This window comes from Taeniopygia guttata, chromosome 1A (genome assembly GCF_048771995.1).
Source record: "Taeniopygia guttata chromosome 1A, bTaeGut7.mat, whole genome shotgun sequence".
Taxonomy (NCBI): Eukaryota; Metazoa; Chordata; class Aves; order Passeriformes; family Estrildidae; genus Taeniopygia; species Taeniopygia guttata.
The window spans coordinates 32,287,042-32,302,680 of record NC_133025.1 but is presented as its reverse complement, the minus strand read 5'-3'; the positions used below and the strand labels follow the sequence as shown (position 1 = coordinate 32,302,680).

At 38.7% G+C, this 15,639-nt stretch overlaps 1 protein-coding gene across 4 annotated transcripts in view; it reads right to left on the bottom strand.

The window, feature by feature from the left end:
* SRGAP1 (SLIT-ROBO Rho GTPase activating protein 1) overlaps positions 1–15,639 on the bottom strand; it is a 138,675-nt gene that overhangs the window by 32,168 nt on the left and 90,868 nt on the right. For 3 of the 4 annotated variants that reach the window (XM_072922670.1, XM_072922675.1, XM_030258888.4), the window contains 6 exons: positions 11,121–11,342; positions 10,238–10,339; positions 8,405–8,602; positions 8,201–8,285; positions 4,367–4,394; positions 1,067–1,100 (listed from right to left, as the gene is read on the bottom strand). In XM_072922670.1, coding sequence (XP_072778771.1) covers positions 1,067–1,100; positions 4,367–4,394; positions 8,201–8,285; positions 8,405–8,602; positions 10,238–10,339; positions 11,121–11,342 — 669 coding nt within the window. Of the gene's footprint in view, positions 1–1,066; positions 1,101–1,599; positions 1,703–4,366; positions 4,395–8,200; positions 8,286–8,404; positions 8,603–10,237; positions 10,340–11,120; positions 11,343–15,639 lie in introns of all 4 variants that reach the window. The other variant, XM_030258880.4, reaches the window with a different exon arrangement.

Sequence of the window (15,639 nt, the reverse complement as noted above, 5' to 3'; positions counted from 1 at the left end):
GTAACAATCTGTGTTGGTGAGTGTCAAGAACAGTGACCCTACAGCGACTGAGAATTTAATCTGATTTGTGTAATCAGTGTATAGATGTTTGTGACAAGTTATAATTTCTTATGATGCAAAACTCAAACAAAAAGCAGTTTGTGTGATACTGTATTTCACTAGCTGTGCCTGTCAAAATGACTCATCCCTAACAGGAATGACATGGTCTTTGGGCAGAGATGCTGTCCTAAGGTAGCTCCCACATTGGCAGATGTATCATAAGCCTACCAGCTTTTTTGACCTTTCCTTTTGAAAGACTAATTATGTAGGACTCCCCACTTGCAAGTAAGCCCTGTCAGCCACACTGCCATGTTCCCTTGTCTCTGTGAGGGAAATGATGGGGTACCATTTCTCCTGATTTGCTTTGTCCTCTAGTCTAGACTCTTTCATGGTGAGAGTTTCTGCTTCCTTGCTTACTTTCACCCTTAAGCAAGAAACTGCTCATGATACTCATCTATTTTGTCATGTAGTTATTTCTCAAAGTCTTTGCATTTCATGGCACCTCCCATGTAACAATAATAATAATAATAATAATAATTTCCCCTTTAGTTGTACTGAGGATGACTGAAAGCTGATTCAAAGACAGCTAAATCAGTACAGTGCCACTGAGCACAGAATTTGTTCTGCAAAATGTTTGTCCCTAGCTATACTGAACAAGAAAAAGAAAATCCCTGTAACATTCACAGCCTATTCACAGAACTTGCAGTCAAGAATTTTATTAATTGCATTTATAAAGGTATTTTTACAAATTTTAAAAGACTTCTTTCCTGTAGCTGTGTCAGCTAGTGTCCAGAGGCACAAAGTGTGATGTGGGCGGGTCCTTAAAAATGAGTAAGAGAATATCCATCATTTAAGACTACAAACCCTCCAGAGTTCTGCTCTGGTTTAGTTTTGCCTGCTATATTTGTACACTCATTTCTTAATGCAAACTTCTCCCTCCAGGTCTTTGAAAGAACTCATTTTGAGCCAGGCAGGAATGCAACCCGAGAGCGAGGCAGAGCTGGTTCTCTTGTGACCAGAACTATACCTGATGTCTTGTGTGAGAGTTCCTTCGGCCTCGGCTAGAAGCATTATTAGAAATAAAAGTATGAGAAAGAAGAAGATAGTAAATACAGCAAAGATATAAGATCCAGAATAGCGGTGATCACAATTTCACACAATATAATTAATTCCTAAAGTCATAGGAAATCAAAATCTGGATATCAAACCCAGGGAAATGCTGCTTCTCCACGGACTTTGAACACTGGTGTTATGAAAATAGCAAGCAGGAAATTGTGGTGGGATGCACCACCATGTCCTATCTACTACATGCAGCAAGTTTCCTATTAAAAGCAGTCTGACAATACTATTCCTACTTGATTAACACAACTGTAGGGAGGCAAATGTGAGAAACGAATCCCCCTCTTTCCCTTTGACTTCAGGAAGTATTATATTGATCAACCGGGAAAGAAGAGCCCCAGGACAGACTTAAACATAATGATCTGCCTCAGCTTTTGTGAGGTGGTGACCATTATAGTAAGAAGTGTTGAGATCAGCCACTGGGGTGGCTGGTGCCAGTACCTTGATGAATGACTCCAAATCACCATTAAACAACTTAGCACTATACTGTGATCGGGGTCTGGGCTTCCTGTGTTTCTGGGGCTTAGGGGGAAGATTTGGAGGCCTAAGGGAAGGGAATATGGTTACTGAGCAAGGTAGAATTAAGTCACACAACAAATGAAATGTCTGTAAGCTCATGGCAAAACAACAGAACATCGTAAAGGGAGCAATAAACACAATACTTATCAAATAAAGACTTTCCATCAAATTTAAATGTACCACATTAAAGAGTTGAGAACTCCCCCATTAAAATATACTTATGGATAAATAATCACATTCTTTATGAACACCTGTTTTGCAGTTTTACCATATAAATTTATTCCAAACACTGCACAAGTGGAATGGCCTTTTTTGTTGTGGTCATGCATAAAATGTGCAGCAACCACTGGAATTCATCCTGCTAGCCATGGCAGAACACAGACTACTCGAAGAACCTCTTATCAAGCAGAAAAGTTGCTCTGTGCTGGAGAAAATTCAAATGCAAATTAAAGCTGCTCAGCACACTCCTAAGACGCTTCAAAACCAAACTGTCTACATTTTCAACTAGAGCCAGGAAGGTTAAACAGCTTTAGCCTTGCACATCCAACCATCAACAACTTCACACATGAAAAGAAACACCTTGCTAATTGGCTAATGGCATTAAAAGTATATCATGTTGAACAAATGAATAAAATCAGCATAATACATAAAGAAATAAAGGAAGGACACACAAAATTCTGGTCTGCAAAATTGTACTTAGTATGTTACACATGTGGTGACTATGATTGAAAGAGATTACAGGAAATAAATATGTTCTCTAGGTCACAAACTACTTTGTGACTGTCATGTTAACAGCTCCATGCCAACAGCTTCCTTAGTTCCCATGCACCAGCAGTTTCTACAGTTTTTTTTTGATTCAGCAAAAAAGTTGCTTTTGGGCGATCAGTGAGAAACAATAAGGCATAGAGCATTCAACAGTGGGACTTCAGTTTGTTTGAGTACTATCTGCTATTTTAAACTCATCTTTAAAGATATCCTCTTCCCTTCTACAATTTAACTTTGACCTTAAAGAACATTTCTGTTTGCATGTCTCTGCAGTCCAGAAACATAACTGAACCTGGGGGCAACAGGCAGGGCCCAGCCAAAGCCCAGGAGCTGGTGCTGACGAACAGATGGGCAGGACCTACTCCTCAGAGTATCATTCTCTAAGTGACCAGCTGTAACAAGAGATGACTTAAGATGGCTTCACTGCTCCACCACTTTGCTAAGGTACAATCATTGCCTAAATCCCCCATCTCCTTACAGCTGTTTACACAGCAGGGAACTAAGGATGATGAGAGCCTGATGAGTCGCCTGCATTGGAGTCAAGAAAGGAGGTTTTTCTCATTAGACATAAACTTGTTGATTTCCATGCACTCCCAGAATGGTAGCACCTGGAGGCAGAGTTGTGGGACTCAGATTCAGTCAAAGAAAGAAACTGTGAGTTTCTAGCCAGGCAGACACCTGGGAAAGAGCTGGAGAGAATGTAAATAATTCTCTATCTCTCTTGTTGTTCACGTTGTTTATAGTTAAGTTCTATCACTGTGCGTCAAGCACTTTGCACCAATGCTGTGGCTTGTTTTCACTTCAGAACCAATGGATTTGGTCCTTACGAAGCTCTGTATAAGAGTAGTGTATTTTGAATAAATTGGAGTTTTATTCTCACAGCCTTCTGAGTCAAGTCTATCCATTCCCATCCTGCCTCGACAGCGACACGGAGTTAAAGGCACAGTTGTCAGAATTAATGTCAGCAATTGGGAAGAATGCTCTGATTTGTAACCACTTTTCAACTGAGGTCATGTCAGGAAAGTAGCTGAGTAAGTACATCTTATCAGAGCTATTAAAGAACATGGAGAGGTGGGAGAAAGTCTGTAGAGATGTCCTGGAAACACCGGGACCAGGACAGATGGCTCTTGAAGGCATTGGGCAAGGAAGGATGCATTGCATAGAGAGGGAAGAGCGAGACCAAGCAGGCTGGGCTGGATGTTCCCACTTTACCAGGGCACACTGCCTGTAGCAGCAATACATACAAGTGGCAGCTGCAAATCCAAGCAGTTGCCATTGCTCCCTCCTAGTCTCTGGGGGCTGCAGAGCTTATCTGGGTTTATATCTGGAGGCAGCCTCAAAGGTGTGGCATTTAACAACTGAAAAAGTATGTGCAGCACAAAGCTGGGAGATCTAACACTGAATCCCTTCTATTCTGTGGATATATAGAGCTGTTTTAAGTATGGAACACGTGGATGCTTAGGGAGGCGGGTATCTGTGTTCAGAGCTAGGTTATCAAAGACACAGACCATTGCCCAAATTTATCTTCCTACCAGGTTCTTTTAAACTGTGTATCCTGACCAAGTGAATTACAAACTATGAGAGGCAAGGGATCTCTGACAAGTGAAAAATATTTATTTTTGAGCACTTAAGTGCCCCCTGCAACTTCCAAATTTGATGTGTGATTCACAAATATTTTTGAGGATCTCCCAGCTTGTCCCACCCTTGACACTGGCCAAAGTAGCTCCCAAAAATGAGGAACATGAACGGTCTGATCCTTTACTCAGTATGCTGAAACAGAAATGCTGAATGTTAAAACACACAGGGTCTGTACATAATTTATGTAACAACAGCAGCAAGCTTTACAAAGTTGTCCTAAATTTTGTAAATTCTAAGATTTTACCTATTTTTTAACTCTAAACCAAGTCAGATAAAAATATCTTACCTTGTTGTCATGTATTCAGCCCGGTGACCTAGAAAGTTCAATAAACAGGAAACAATGATTTGTAGGCTTTAGGTTGAAATTTATGTATCTAAGTGATACTTAGCAAATTATTTTTAGCCCGAACTTTCGTACTACCAGCAAAAGATATACAACTGTACAACAAACAGGGCACTGTAGTTACCTACTATCTCCACAGTTCCACTTAAAATACAAACACAACCCATGTTATAGAACAACTTTAAGAAGCCTACCCAAAGATCTAGAGTCCCTTGATACTGTAAATAATTTCACGTAAAATTCCAAACAATGTCTATTGTTGGTGCTCATGTGTTTCAGTGGCTAAATCAGTATGGAAATAGAGCTGTGCCAAGATTAGATTACAACCCGCCCTGTGCCTTGTGCCTAAACCTGTTCAGTGCTGAAAATGCACGGCTCTAGACATGAGAAGTTATAAAAAGACTGCCTACTCTCTTTTCTCCGTGTATTACAGGAAAAAAGTACAACACTATCACTGAGAAACAGCACAGAGAACTGCAGGGAGCTGTAAAGAAGCAACTATCATATTCCAGAAAGGTTCCTTGGCAGATCAAGAGACCAGTAAATCAGGCATAGCTGCCTCATCATAATGAAAAGCAAAATAATGAAAAAGGACAAAGATCGTGGTATGGTATGTTCCAATGAGCCCAGCATTGCCAAAGGGAGATTGCGACCTCTTAATTTATCAAAAATCATTGAAAATGTCAGTAAAATACTGGATAATGAAGAATCAGTTAAATTAATTTACTTAAGCTTTCAAAGGCCACTGATAACTTTCTTCATAGGAGGTGATGAAAGAAACTAAACAGCCATGGATAGAGGGGCAAAATATTCTCACTGATCCAAAACTAGCTAAGAAAAGGGAAACCCAGTGGACTTACAATCGTCTTTTTTCATCATGGTAAAAAATGTAATAGCCATCTATTCAAATCTTCCCATTAGGACCATGCAATCCAGAAGGCATTTATTAATATCCTGAGCTATCACAGCAGCTAAGGAAGCAGAGCACTGTGCAGATGACTGAAATACTTTTATATCAAACCCTGACAAAACTATGAAGCCATTTAAAAGCGTTAAGTGACACATGGTGCAAACAAAATTCACTATTAACAGGTTCAAGTAAGGTATTAGTGAAGAATTAAACACCTATGCCAGTGAACAGATCTATGGATATGATCTCTGAAAATCACTCTGAGCTTCACTTGGGCTAGGTCCAAGTACACGTCCCTGTTTGAAAGTGACACCAAACCAGCTTTTCAGGCTCCAGGAAGAATGAATAACAGTGATATGAAAAACATACTATTATGTGCCAGAGTTCAGTTGCATGCAAAGTACTGCACAGTACTGAAGATCCTAGTCTGAAAATATATTTTGCAATACTAGAAGAGTGTGGATCCCCTCAAAGCAGTACAAAGAAAAAGCTCTGGGAAGTCTCTTGACAGTAAGAGGCATGAATCTCATTGGCATCTATTTTAGATAGGTGAAAAAGAGAGATCAAAGAAGAGTATGAAAAATAACCTGTGACAGAAAAGAGTAAGCCAGGGACTTCTCCTTACTTGGGTTACTATGGAAAATTCACTGAAACTAAGAATCTCAGTAATAAATGACAGTAAAACAGAAGCTATTACAAATGTTGTGCCTGGGGGATTTTAAACACATCTTTGCTATTTAACAGTTTAGGGCAAAAAGTGTCTGGGCCTTAGAGGCAATTTTTTCTACAACTTTTTGTTTTCTTTCTTGAATTTCCCTTTGCTTAGTTGATTTTTTCTTCCCATAGATGAGCCTTTGGATCAGGACTAATATGAGCATAGTGTGCTTCCTATGTTTAGTACAATTTCATTTGAGCATTTTTTATTTACTTTCCAAGTCTGTAGATGCAGATTCAGCACAGAGCACTTCATCTATTTTCCCTGTATAGATCAAGGATATGTATCTGCTGTGTTCATAAACAGTAAGATTGTAGTAGGCAGGTGATGAACCAGAATAAAGCCAAATGCTGTTAACATTGTGGGCACCAGATGGGAACCTGGCTCTATTTAGCCTACATCCTTACACTGTATAGTTTTGAATGCAAGCAAGAAAGAATGCCAAAGGAAAACTTGCAGTTGAGACAATCCTCTCCTTCTCTCCGCTTTATTTAACACAGCACACTGTGTTACTTGTCTGCAATCTTGCTGATATGAAAGTTTCCAGAACAGGCAGTTTGAGGGGAGCAGGGGAGCAGTACACGTTCTACAAATTCATTTCTCTATTAGTTACAGCAATAACATTCATAATACCACTGTAATTCAGTCCTTTCAATCCTTCCCATTCAAAAAACTTTCAGAATCCAGATCCTCCATCCAAGGCATGGGTATTTTAATGCAGGACATGCCTCAACTGGAGGGGTTACTAGAGCTTCTTAACCTATAAAAATGTTGGCTTTCACTCCAAACATCAGCTTTGTATGTAAATGTGTATGTTTGAGGTACTATTTGTATGTGCCATGCATGGTGTTGGGATAACAAATATGTGCAAAACCATTGTGGGCAACACAGATTAACTACGTGGGGGTTACAGAGGGTGTGTAGAAGGGAACTCTTCAAACAGAATAGTCCAAACATGCCTCAGCATGGCAGAATGGCCCAGAGCCTAATGGCAATTTATCACTTAGGTCACCCTGCTGAGAAGTTTTCCTTTAGGTTTTGTTTCAAACAATTCTTTCCTTACTTTTTTCCAACATGGTTTATACAGCAGATACTGTTGCCTTTTATCTCCCTCCCTTTCACTGTATTTTTACAAAGATATTTTCAATGAACTTCCAGAAGAAAAATGTCCTCTTTTTTTGACTAAAGTCAGCTGCACACTGTTCTGTGTGAATAAACTGTTCACCACGCATATTCAAAATAGAAATCTATTAAATGAAAACTTCTATGAGAAAGACGATAACATAGGTAGCTGTCTAAAAACAGCTACCATCTTCTACTGTTGAATTTTCAAAGGAAATGCTGCTTATATCCTACCCCCAACCTCAGTCACTCCCTGGACAGGGGCTTTGTTTGGGTTATAGCCACTGAACTGCTAATAGCTGTTCAGGCACCACCACACTTTTTGGGGAACTGGGCTTTTGTATTAAAAGCAGGAAGAGATGTGACTAATAACAGATACTCTGCATTAAAAAGAAAATAAGTTGACACATCTTTTAGAGTAATTATTTTAGCAAACAGGTTTCCTTTCTTGAAAAGGAAAGTCTAAACTTTAAATCACAGTCTTTAGCCTCCAGGAAACTTTTTTATTCTTTGTAGTGTAACCTCACTTCCTCTCAAGGCGGTTGCACTCTGTGTCTAATCCTCAAGGTTTGTATTGCAACTCCCCTTTTCCCTTCAGTGCATGAGGAACTGTCTGTTGGGAGGGCTGGTAAGAGGCTGGAGCTGTGAATAGTGTGTGATTCATTAAAAACCTCAAGCCAACAGAAATTGTTAGGGTGTAGAAATACTACATTTGTCACAGCTCTTAAATCAACCTGCACTGACTGTGCCACTCTCCTTTTAGACATGAGATTTTTCATTCAATAGCTCTGTCACCAAATAGTGTCATTTGTCTAAACATCTGTGCAGTGGAAATACGTATGTGTTGAGGAAATAAAATCATTTTACTGTGTATCCTCTTACCACTGCACCAAAACTGTGATTGGTAAAAACCAAATCTATGTTTAGTGGACAATTAAGTTTTGTATTTCTTTTCCTGTCTATCTTTGGCATTTCAGTAAGTTCACTGTATAGTTTGGAGGCACTTTTCAGTTTATTGTGTGATATTTACCTTCTCCGAGTGTCCTCTGCAGCAAGTCATGTTTTGCTTGAAGTTTTGTGATGAGATTGCTACCTTCCAGATATTCTCTGAATTTCTGTAGAGATGCAGATTAATCTATTACTATGCATGACACATAAATCCCAGGAACTTCTGGATAATGTTTACTTCAGGTGTTTGGTCTGCATCACACGAATGAGGAAGCAACCAACATACCATGAAATAGAACTGCTCTGTTTCCTGCTGGTTAGCTCTTCTTTTTGCAATGCTAGGCTTACTCAGGTATGTCTCAGAGACTGTTGACTTCACAGACTCTGTTGAGCGACTGTGCTGGAAACACTCTGACACATCATAATCTTCAATGGTGACCATATCTTGTATTGTCTGCAGGGTAGCCTCTGTTGTTTTCTTAACCTGGTATTAGAAAGCAGAGTTTGCCAAATGCCAGATAAATATATATATAGGAACAGCTTAGAAGGAAAGCTCATTACTCACAGTAACTCTCTGGCACACTCCCCCAAACAAACTGGTGTGTAAAGGTGAAAAGTCAGGTGTGCTGTAACAGATATCCTGTCTAGTTCTCTGCTTTGCCATGGTCTAATCCACAAACACAGATGTACCCTTGTGTTGGCTTTGTAGTGCACTAAAGCATTTGTTTGAAATTAGAATTGAAATGTGACATGGTTTGATTAAGGTGCCTAATCTGGGAGGCAAAAGAAATGATACAGTACTCTGGAGGGTCAGGTCTCCCAAATGTGGTCATTTGTTATATCGAATATGTATACCCAGGGATCTGAATCTGGCCAGAACAAAGTGATCTTCCAAGGAAAGAATCTGTGCCCCTGTGCTGTGCAGTGCTGTGAGGAAGGGCACAGTGATGCTCAGACTGCAGAGGTGGAATACACTGCTGACAGAGAGGGCTCGAGAAAGAACCATTTACACCAGACTCCCAGACCTCCTATGACCTATGGAGCACCACTGCTCACAGTGGAAACCTGGGCACAGATGCTGTGGACAAGGGATGCAGTTTCAACAGCGCAGTAAGGCAACTGGTAAGATTCACAAGGATGTGATTTACTTCCCAGTTTTGCTTCAGATGGAGTCTCTAGGGTTAACCAAATCATGGACACTTCTACACACAACTCCAGTGTAGTCAAATATCCCTTCCATGCCTGTCAAACATGATTTTTCCCACTACGCTCTTGCACGTCACTTCACTGAAAGAAATTATCTTTCTCATTCCAACTTTGTTACCTTGAGAGACTTTCTGAATTCAAGTGGTTTTTTTGGGTTTTTTATGACTACTGTACAAGTCTCATGGACATTAATACTTTGTTCCAGACATTCAACATACAAACTAGAAGGAGAAAAACTAGCATCCTGAAAACTTATCAGTAAAGTACATGAAGAAACTAGATTATTTCTATGTTTTCTTTTAGGAACAGATTCTCATGTAAACTGAAGGACTTTACCACTGCCTCAACTGTGATAAAAGTGCATTTTATTTCCACTGCCAGAGCAGGGGAAAGAGAACAGCATATTTTTTTCCATATTTTACAAAAAATTGCATTTTATTTTGCTAGGTGAGCTGTTCCCATCACTGGAATGCATTAGTCATGCTCATAAATAGCTGTAGCTGAGAGCATAAGAGATCTTGACTCAGCTACCACAAAAGACAGTTCAAATTCCTTTTTACTAGAGAAGTAGCAAGTTGAGGGCTGGACAGAGGGTGGTCACAGAAGACAATAACTGTTCTCAGTGGCTTTCTGTCACAAGAATTTAAAAATATGTGCTCTAACAAGTTTACACTGAAGCATCTGCAAAACATGGAACTTAGTAATGTGACTGTATGAGTTTCCAAACTTCTGTAAAGCAGGTGAGAATCTACCTACCTTAGCATATGTGTCAGTATTTGATGATTAAAATTAAAACCACTTAAGCAGATTGGAGACACTTCAGGGTCATTTACATGCTTTTGGCAGGGTAGAAAACACTGCACCTTCCTGAAAATTATGTTCAATGCTTAGCCCTTGTAGATATAGGTCTTACCTCCTCATTTTCAATTTTGAGTGTAGCCAATCGTGACTGTAGTTGCTGATACCTAAGCATAAGCTCTGCTTGCACAGGTTGCTGGGCAGAGACCTGGCAAACCTAATAAAGAATCAAAAAGAGTTGTAAGATGCAAATAATTAAAATAAACCAGTCAACAGTTGTCTTGTTCTTCTTAAAAAAAAAACTAGGTGAATTCCTACCAAAGCTAGTAAAACTTAATAAAGCAGAAAATAAAATGTGCCCATCTAAATTTAAAGTATTTATGTGGTGTAAGGTGTGGAAGTATGTACTACAGCTTATGAATAAAGAGCACACCATTTTTGTATGTGTGCTTTTTGTGGCTTTTGTATCACACAGAAATGCAAACCCTGGAGTTACCTTCAGAAAAAAAAGATGTACATGGGTGATTTTGAATTCTGCTTTGCTACTGGCCTTTGGCGTAGCAGAACAGGGCACAGTATGCTTGAAATCTCCAGATAATAAAATGGGGGAAGAAGAAGGGGAAAAGGCTGCATTGCAGCATGAATAATCTGGAGTGGCTCTGTAGCTGCTCTCAACCAGCACCCACAAACTCTGTTATGAGTGATGCAGGTAGTAAAGACAAAGTCACTGCTGCTGGGCTGAGCGCAGGTTGGCCAGCAAATTCGTAGCAATGTCATTATAAATGACACAGAATGTAATAACACTTAACAGCTTTTACATGAGAACTTTGAAGCAGCAGACACTGCTCCAAGTTTTGTAAAATGTTCTTGCTGATCCACTGACTTTTGGGTAGCTTTTACCAAACTCCTTGTAAAAGGGTTTGGTAAATGAGAAATTCTCTATCATGGCACACAGTCACAGAAACAGTCACCGTGGGGATTCTTGTCAGTGTACAGACCTCATCACCCATATGAGACTGGAACTCAAATTTCATTGGTGGACAAAAAGCAGTGGGGTACATTTCCATGAATCTCTGCTTGTCACTGCGTGGCTCCAAGCTGTCAACTGCATTTTCAATGATGTCTAATCCCTCATGCCTGGAAGTTTCAAGATTATACTCTGCAGAAAGGTATGTTCTTAGGGCTCTGTTCAGACTAGCATGGTATCCAAGATCACAACACTAAAAAAACAACAAAGGGAAAAGAAACAAATTTAAAAGGAGCAACGCCATTCCAATATCACAATCCTGAAACTGTCACTAAAATTTTCCATCTGAAATTTTTCTATCTTTGAAGTATTTAACCAAATATCTTCTAAATTAAAATACACAACTGGGGTCAAGAGAGTAAGTATTTAGAACCCTCAATCTGTTGCGAAGATTAATGGACAGTTTTAGAAAAGAGATCAAGTGTACATATATGACAGTTCACTTATCAGACATGGAAGTGCAGGCACTGTATATCAATAAAGTCTGGGACTCCATAGACAAGTGGGCTTTTCAGCATCAAGAGCATCTGTAAGTCCTAAATCACTTATTTAAACACATCCTAACATAACTATCATCTAAGTTAATGACAGCAGCAAAATGAACTTGAAACAATTCCTGCTTACCATGCCTGTGCCCAAACCAAAACCTCCAGAAATATTTTGAGCATAAGCAATCCATCTAAAATGCTTTTTCATACAACAGGAAGGGCTTCACATCTTTTTCCCTGATCATGAAAATGTATTTAATGTAAACACCTTATTTCCCATGCTCATATAGAGCCAGAAATGTACATCATTCTACTAAATGCAGAAAGTCATAATCTATGTATTTTTTCCTATGAAATTGAATGTGATTGAAACCTAATTGGTAAAATATAAAAGTTGCGTTTGTTCTTGAATTTTAAACATCCTCAATTTGCATTATACATGTTTTATTAATATTTTAGAGAACAGCTAAATATATTTTAAAAATGTCACAGCAGTAGCATATCAACATTGTAGCTTTACATTGTACAGTAAATTTCTGCTCAGTGAAGCTCCAGGTAAGGGGAGATGTCACCTCAATAGTGACACATCAGTTTGCTAACAGTTGCATACAAAGCAGTGCTCTTTATTCAGACAGGTGAGATGTGCCCCAACCAGAGGCCAACACCTGGCCAGAGCAGTCAGAGCCCTCTGCTTTAGGGCACCCCTCAGTCCCCAGCCACTCCTCCTCGCTCCCACCCACAGCCTGAGGTCACCCATCCCTGCAGGACTTCAGGGTAACTATGGAGCTAGGCGAAGATGCAATTTGAATTCAGTCCATTGTATCCTATACCCATACATGCACTGTACATAGAAGTATCTCCCTCACAGCTATTACAAACCCCACAGGACTCATGGGATCACATTTCCCTCCCTTTCCTCTTACTTATTTGAAAAAGGAGAGAAATAGACAGAGAGGGAGACAGAAGGAAAGAGCTTTCAACCTATTTACCATACCAAAACCTGCATATAGAAGGGAATGAAACACTTAACTGGTGAATAGAAGGGAATGAAACACTCCACACCTTGACTTAGGTAAGGTAATGACTAGTGATGAAGCTACTCTCTGAAATCTAAGAGAGCTGTTTTATTCACAACAAAGCTCTTTATTCACAATAAAGCTTTTTAGTCACAACAAAGCTTCCAGAAAAACTAAGTTTTCACTCCTAGTAAGTACTCCAGGTAGTGACTGCAGATGGGACAGTGGCACTCCAAAAAACCAGATGCTGAACCATTCAAACAAAATGAAAAAGATGTCATGTTTAATCATGCACACATATGTTAACCTCTCTCTTTTGCATGTATAAAATAGACATTTTTGTCACACTTACTAAAACAGCCACTCAAACTTTATACTAAAGTGCATCCATATTTCAAAGAACACCAGCCTCAAAAATACTGTTTCTAAAAGGAAAAGTCTCTTGGTGTTTTTCTCTTGTTCTATGTCAAATCAGATCTCATATTTAATTCACCATCTTGGATGAAAAATACAGACTGAAAGTGCTGATAAGAAAGTGAATTGGGACAGCTGTTTTATTTCATGTGCATTAGTTTCAGAGAGACCTCATAGAAGATTAAACTGAAAAGGAATTAGAAATAGAGGGCAGTGCCAGGTTTAGCATTGCCAACTACCCATGTGTTATAAAACTACAGCCGGAATTTTGGCTCTGGTGGATTAAGCCGAGTATTACTAGAAAGCTTATTGATTTACAATTAGAGCTGTGTGGGTTTCTGATGCAGCTTTTCTGCAAGCTGGAATATAAGACTGCAGCCTTTATGCTGTGACACAACTTCATTATTTAACCCTTAATCTACTCAGTCACTGTCACCATGATCATCTTTGGCAAGTGATGACAGCTGAACAAGGCAACAAATATGGCCTCTCGGACAAGAAGAGGATTTTTCAAGTGAAGCAGAGTATCTTGCCAGGCTAAGGCATTTTCTTGCAATGCCAATGCCAGCAGAGAAAACAAAAATTAAAAGCAGATCCTGAACTAATGCTTTATCACAAGTGTCTCTTTAAATGGAATCAAAAACATCAGAATTTGAAATTTTGCTTCATTCACTTATTTAAAAATAGAATTTGTACAAGGGAAGTTATTTTTTAAAAGCAAAACTAACCACTCAGACATCATAACTCTCACTTCTGCCAGACCATAGCCCACTTTCCCCAAATTCTGGAGACACAAATCATAACTGGGAAACAGCTCTGTCATAGTATCTTGGCTGTCCAGAAAGAAATGTTCTAATCTGCTGGAAAGATGGTTTAGAAATGAGAGTTATCTACACACAAACACACACACATGAATTTACATGATTTTCAGGACAAATCTGTATATTTGTGGAAAGACTTCTACAGTTCAAGTGGGCAACCACACTGTTACCCAAAATAACAATAGGTGTTAAGAGGTTCACTAGTCAGCACACGGAGGACACAGCCAGGGTGCTTGTCCACCCACGGATCTGCCACCTATCTACGGACTAGAGAGGTGAGATGTCACTTGGTGCAGCAAGACATGGAGAAGAGACTACAGTCAGAGACTATAAGTTTGTTTGCATTTCTGGATTCATAAAGACTTTTGGTTGGGCAAAATGAAGGGAAATGAGGGATACATTTGGGATATGTGTGAAAACTTAATTTTGTAATTTGCATTTTATTCTTATTGAAATGAAATCTGAAGCAGTCTCAAGAGCATTTACTGCCTTTATTGTACCCCAGAGTATATTTAGGCTCGAACAAAACAAACTGAAGTGCTTAACACAGAGCTTCAACCAAATCAAGCTGCTCTTATTTAATTTAATTTTGTTTCAGGAATAGTAATAAAATTCAACGTCAATGGAGAGAGAAATTAATAAAAAAAGCCCTACTCTCTGAGTAAGTCACTTTCTAAGTATTTTGTTACACAGACATCCACATTCAAATCAAAGGGATCTAAGGGTACATACCATATTTATTAGGACTTACGTAATAAAAATTGTTAGCTGCACACATTTTACCCTAGTTTTAAACTTGGTTTTATGAATGATTAATAAAGAACCTTTACAGAATAAATTAAGTTCACAATAGCTAAATGTTCCTTAACTTTGTAACGATCCAAAGCATGCATACCACAATAAAAGATTCAGAAACTACATTTTAAGAAAGACCGACACATCAATATTTTATTTATTTCAGAAGCATAACTACAGTAAAATTGTTTTGATGACTATTTCCTAGTATTTCTCTCCAGATCGTAAAACTGCATGGTAAGTCTGAAAAAGGGTCCTTACCTTCCTCTTAGACAAATTTAATGAATGGAAATGAGTAAAAGTATGTGCTATATGGACAGATGCAGGCACTAACAGCCAGATTAGCAGCAGTGTATAGTTTTGTTGTTCCTCTGAAACTCAGAATCTTAAAAAAAATTCTACATACTAGATAAAGTTTATTTAATTCAGCTAATGTTTATTTTTTTACATGTACAAATAAAAAAAAAACTAATTCTGTCCTCACTTGAACTAGATCCTACTCTAGTCAGTAGAGAAGAAATATATAACAGAAAATTCAGATTCCTCCAGAACAATATGCAGAGGACAGAAATACACTGTGCATATTAAATTCTGTTTACCTTTCTGCTTCTTTCCAAATGTTGGCCTCATCCCTCAGCTCACTAACTGCATTAAATCATCCAGCTAAGACTCCAGCACTATTTGTATACTGCCTTTATCACAAGAGCTTAAAATGAGCAACACATCATAATTTTAAGTCAGAAATGCTGAGTTCTGTTAATGAAATGACAGAGTTGAACAGTTCAGACTGAGTTCAGATGGGGAACAGTAATTTAGGATTTTCCATATAAGCCTCATATATGGAAAAATGCAGTGGAATCCAAATGAAAAATAGGTTGGTTTTTTTTGGAGTATTTTGGTAAAAATGAGTAGTTACATTATCCTCTCCAATCCTGTTAGAAAAAAAAAATTATGGA